The sequence below is a fragment of the Malurus melanocephalus genome, unplaced genomic scaffold (assembly GCF_030028575.1).
Source record: "Malurus melanocephalus ecotype Western Australia unplaced genomic scaffold, MMel_1.1 scaffold_825, whole genome shotgun sequence".
Classification (NCBI taxonomy): domain Eukaryota; kingdom Metazoa; phylum Chordata; class Aves; order Passeriformes; family Maluridae; genus Malurus; species Malurus melanocephalus.
In genome coordinates, this window is record NW_026624057.1 from 79,472 (window position 1) to 83,459 (window position 3,988).

The 3,988-nt window shown below is 59.5% G+C and overlaps 2 protein-coding genes across 2 annotated transcripts in view; one reads left to right on the top strand and one right to left on the bottom strand.

Moving 5' to 3' along the window:
- Nucleotides 1-2,220, top strand: part of THOC5 (THO complex subunit 5) — a 13,823-nt gene extending 11,603 nt beyond the window's left edge. The window contains exons 17-21 of the mRNA XM_057385426.1: nucleotides 738-841; nucleotides 1,203-1,290; nucleotides 1,409-1,524; nucleotides 1,667-1,857; nucleotides 2,010-2,220. Coding sequence (XP_057241409.1) covers nucleotides 738-841; nucleotides 1,203-1,290; nucleotides 1,409-1,524; nucleotides 1,667-1,857; nucleotides 2,010-2,073 — 563 coding nt within the window. The 3' untranslated portion in view covers nucleotides 2,074-2,220. The remainder of the gene's footprint in view (nucleotides 1-737; nucleotides 842-1,202; nucleotides 1,291-1,408; nucleotides 1,525-1,666; nucleotides 1,858-2,009) is intronic.
- An 808-nt stretch (nucleotides 2,221-3,028) lies between these two features.
- NEFH (neurofilament heavy chain) overlaps nucleotides 3,029-3,988 on the bottom strand; it is a 5,304-nt gene continuing 4,344 nt past the window's right edge. The window contains exon 5 of the mRNA XM_057385427.1: nucleotides 3,029-3,959. Coding sequence (XP_057241410.1) covers nucleotides 3,542-3,959 — 418 coding nt within the window. The 3' untranslated portion in view covers nucleotides 3,029-3,541. The remainder of the gene's footprint in view (nucleotides 3,960-3,988) is intronic.

Consider the following 3,988-nt stretch of genomic DNA (forward strand, 5'->3'; position numbering starts at 1 on the left):
GCAGGGTCCCACTGGGCTCCCCATCCATTCCTTGGGGTCAGGGATGCGGTGACAGGGTCCTCAATCAGGGAAGCATCTCTCCCCTATGTCTGTGGTTGTGTTTCTGAACCCCATTTATGCCAGTGCCTGAAGTGGGAGGGAGAGCAGGACAGCAGCAACAGGAGAGGAGACATTGTCACCTTCGATGGGTGGCAGGGCCACCCTCAGCATTCCCATTTGTCCCTCTGCCCTTGGGAGTAGTAGGAACGAGGGAACTGCCTAATGATGAGGGGCTCTGCCCCTCCCAGTGCCCAGCAGTAATTTGGGAATGGCCATAACGGTGCTGGGGAGGGATTTGGGATGTGGGAGAGGAGCTGCACAGCATGTGTGTGATGTGCTTGTCAGTGCAGGGATCCAGGGGATCACAGGAGAATGATCCAGTGGGATCACAGCCAAGGGTGCAGTGGGATTGCAGGACAAGGGTGTAGTGGGATCTCAGGTGAGGGATCCAGTGGGATCACGGGCTGGGGATGCAGTGGGATCTCAGGTGAGGGATCCAGTGGGATCTCAGGTGAGGGATCCAGTGGGATCACAGGCCAGGGATCCTGTAGGATTGCAGGCCAGGCCTGTGCTGCTCTTGCTGGGCACCTGATGGAGCATCATCCCAATGTCCAACTTTGGGAGTGTCTCYGCAGCAGGACAGTGACAGCTGTGTCCCCAGCCCTGCCCTGCTCAGGTGTCCCTGTCCCTGCTTTCAGAGCACGGCGTTGTGCCGGTGTCCAGCGAGTGCCAGCAGCTCTTCCCCACCAAGATCGTGTCCCGCCTGGTCAAGTGGACAGCCATTCCCTACGAGGATTACGCCGTGAGTGCTGAGCACGAGCCTGAATCCTTCCCTTCCAGCTCCTTTTTGTCTCTCTTCCATCTCCCTTCCCACTCCCTTTCCATCTCCCTCCCATCCCCTTTCCATCCCCCTTCCATCTCCCTTCCCGTTCCTTTCCAGTTCCCTTCCTGCTCCCTCCCATCTCCCTCCCATCTCCCTCCCATCTCCCTCCCATCTCCCTCCCATCTCCCTCCCATCTCCTTTCCATCTCCCTCCCATCTCCTTTCCATCTCCCTTCCAGGCCCCTTCCATCTCCCTTCCAGCTCCTTTTCCGCTCCCTTCCAGCTCTTTTCCAGCTCCCACGTGGCACTGGAGCTGCTCATTCCTCCTTGTCCCCTCTCAGGAGCTGTCCTACACTAAGGATGTGATCGAGGCYGGCCTGGCTGAGGACACTCACCTCTACTACATGGCCCTGATAGAGAGGGGAACAGGTAAGGACCTTTCCTCCCCTTGGAAATTCCCAATCCCCACCCCAGACATTCCTAGGGCAGTTTCTGGGGGTTTTCACCCGCCTGGGGGCCCTGTGAGTGACATTTTTTTCCTGCTCAGCCAAGCTGCAGGCGGCYGTGGTCCTGAACCCTGGTTATTCCACACTGCCTCCCGTCTTCAGCCTGTGCCTCAACTGGAAGGGGGAGAGGAACAGCAGCAACGAYGACAACATTCGGGTACCGTGGGGTGGGGACACACCTGGAGCACCCCTGGCTTTTTTTGGGGTTCTGTGTCCATCACAAGGGGATGTTGGAGTGAGCTGRTAGGGGATTCAGAGTAGAGATCTGAGCCTGTGCCAACCTTATCCCTGTTTTCCAGGCCATGGAGAGCGAGGTCAACGTGTACTACAAGGAGCTGTGGGGGCCCAAGCCGGGCTACCAGCTGCTGACCAACCAGCTGCAGAGGCTGTGCATGGTGCTGGACGTGTACCTGGAGACTGAGCCCCACGATCCCAGCGTCGAGGGGCCCAAGGAGTTCCCCCAGGAGAAGATGTGCCTGCGCCTGGTCAGGTGGGAGCTGCCTGGGGTCAGGGTGCTGGTGGGACCCCTGGAAGCCTGTCCCGTATCTGGGGGTTATCCCAGGGACTGGGCCTTTCCTATGGGTGCCATGGAGTGTTCCTGATCCCTGTGGGTCACAGCTTCCCCCTCCTGTCCTCTTCCAGGGGCCCCCTGCGCCTGAAGCCCTTCAAGTTCAACTACCCCCAGGGGTTCTTCAGCCATCGCTGAGCACCCCTGGGCGTCACTCTGGCGTGGAGGAGTGTCCCCATCCCGACATTTCAGCTCTTTTTCCAAGATTTTGGGGTTTGTTTGAAAGTTTTGTAGCCGAAGGGATTAAACGGAACTGGAGAAAAAACGCGTGGGTGCCTTGTCTGTGCGGAGAGCTGGGATTGGGAACCTGCAGGGGCTGCAGCAAGCCCAGTAACCCATCCCTGAGCTCTGACAGCCTTTCCTGGGATGCTGCCTGCCTCCTGCCTTYCCTCCCCACCGCAGGGACCGGGGAGCTGAGGTGGCTAAAAACTGAGGTGGCTAAAAATAGCCCTTTTGCGGAGCCCGCACTGCAGCCCCAGCCTGTCCTTGCCGCCTGGCTGCCGTCCCACTCGGCACAATCCCCGCAGCCTGGGGGGCTCCTCTGCTCCCTGGGCTCCGAGGAGCAGGGCAGGGTCCTGGGAGAGGCAGGATCAGGGTTAGGACATCTCAGCATCCTGGCTCATTCTCATCAGCGAGCTGGGAAGTGCCCCCTCCCCGGTGCCTCTCCATGTCAGGGTCCCAGAGTGGCAGAGCTGGGGTTCCATCCCCACTGCCAAGGTCACTGTCCCTCATCCCAGCCTCTCCATGTGTCCCCTGGGTGGTTCCTCCCYCAGGAGGGCTGGCAGCCCCTCTCCTGCCCCTCACAGCCCCTGCCCTCGGTGTGGTGCTGCAGTGCCGCAGCCCTTGGGTTAAACCAGGCTCTCCCGGTCCCTTGGGAGCCAGGCTTTAAAAAAAGAAGGAAGAGAAAAAAGGCRCTGAAATCCTTTGGAAAGCGTGGGGAGGATGGCCCTGTTTCCATCCTCAGGACACGGGGTCCTTCATGCCTGCCCTGGGGTGTGTGTTCCCTCTGCAAAGCCCCGTGTCACCCGCCCCAGCCCTGGGGACAGCTCCCATCCCCTCATTGCCACCTCCCTTCCCTCCAGGATGAGCCAGCAGAGCCCGRGTGTCTCTGTAAGCACTTTTATTTGGTTATTGCACAGAAAGCACAGATCAGTGGGCTGAGGTTCTGGTGCACTGTGTGTGTCTGTGAGCGTTCCAGCAGCTCCCAGCCTGTCCCAGCACYGCCCTCAGGGACTGTCACCCCCCAGGGCAGGGCAGGACCCCGCCAGCCCCCCCACAAGCAGCTACAGCTCTGCATTGCACTCATCCATCCATTGCACATACATTAAATAAATGCACTTAGAGGAGAAGGGCAGGGGGTTCCCCCAGGGGGTTCCCCCTTTCTCCTGGGTTATAATTCAAGTGTTTAAATGTGGCGCTCGGCRAATATCACGTTCTGCGAGGGAAGCAATCGCCCACCCGAGGGGCTCTCACGGGCCTATTGCTAAGGGAAAGCCTGGCCTGGGTGGCTCTGGGGGTCCCTGGGGTGCCACCCTGGGCCCGGCCGTCGGAGGGAGTGGAGTGGCTCCCACACCCGGAGGTGCCTTCGGCGCCCGGGGCTCTCCCGTCACTTCTTCCCCGGCGCCGGCTCCGGGGCTGTGCCCTCCTTGCCAGAGGGAGCCTCGACTTTGGGGGGATCCTTACTGGCTTTGGGCTCATCTTTGGGTTTCGCTTTAGCTTTGGGTTCCTCCTCCTTCTTGGGTTCCTCTGCTTTCTCCTTCTTGGGTTCCTCCTCCTTCTTAGGCTCCTCTGCCTTCTCTTTCTTGGGCTCTTCTGCCTTCTCCTTCTTGGGCTCCTCTGCTTTTTCTTTCTTGGGCTCCTCTGCCTTCTTGGGCTCCTCCACCTTCTCCTTTTTGGGCTCTTCTACCTTCTCCTTCTTAGGCTCCTCCACCTTCTCCTTCTTAGGTTCTTCTGTTTTCTTCTYGGGCTCCTCCACCTTCTCCTCAGCCTTTGGTTTCTCCTCCTCCTTGCTGGCCGCTTTGCTGACCTCCTGCTGAGGTTTAGCTGGAGCCTC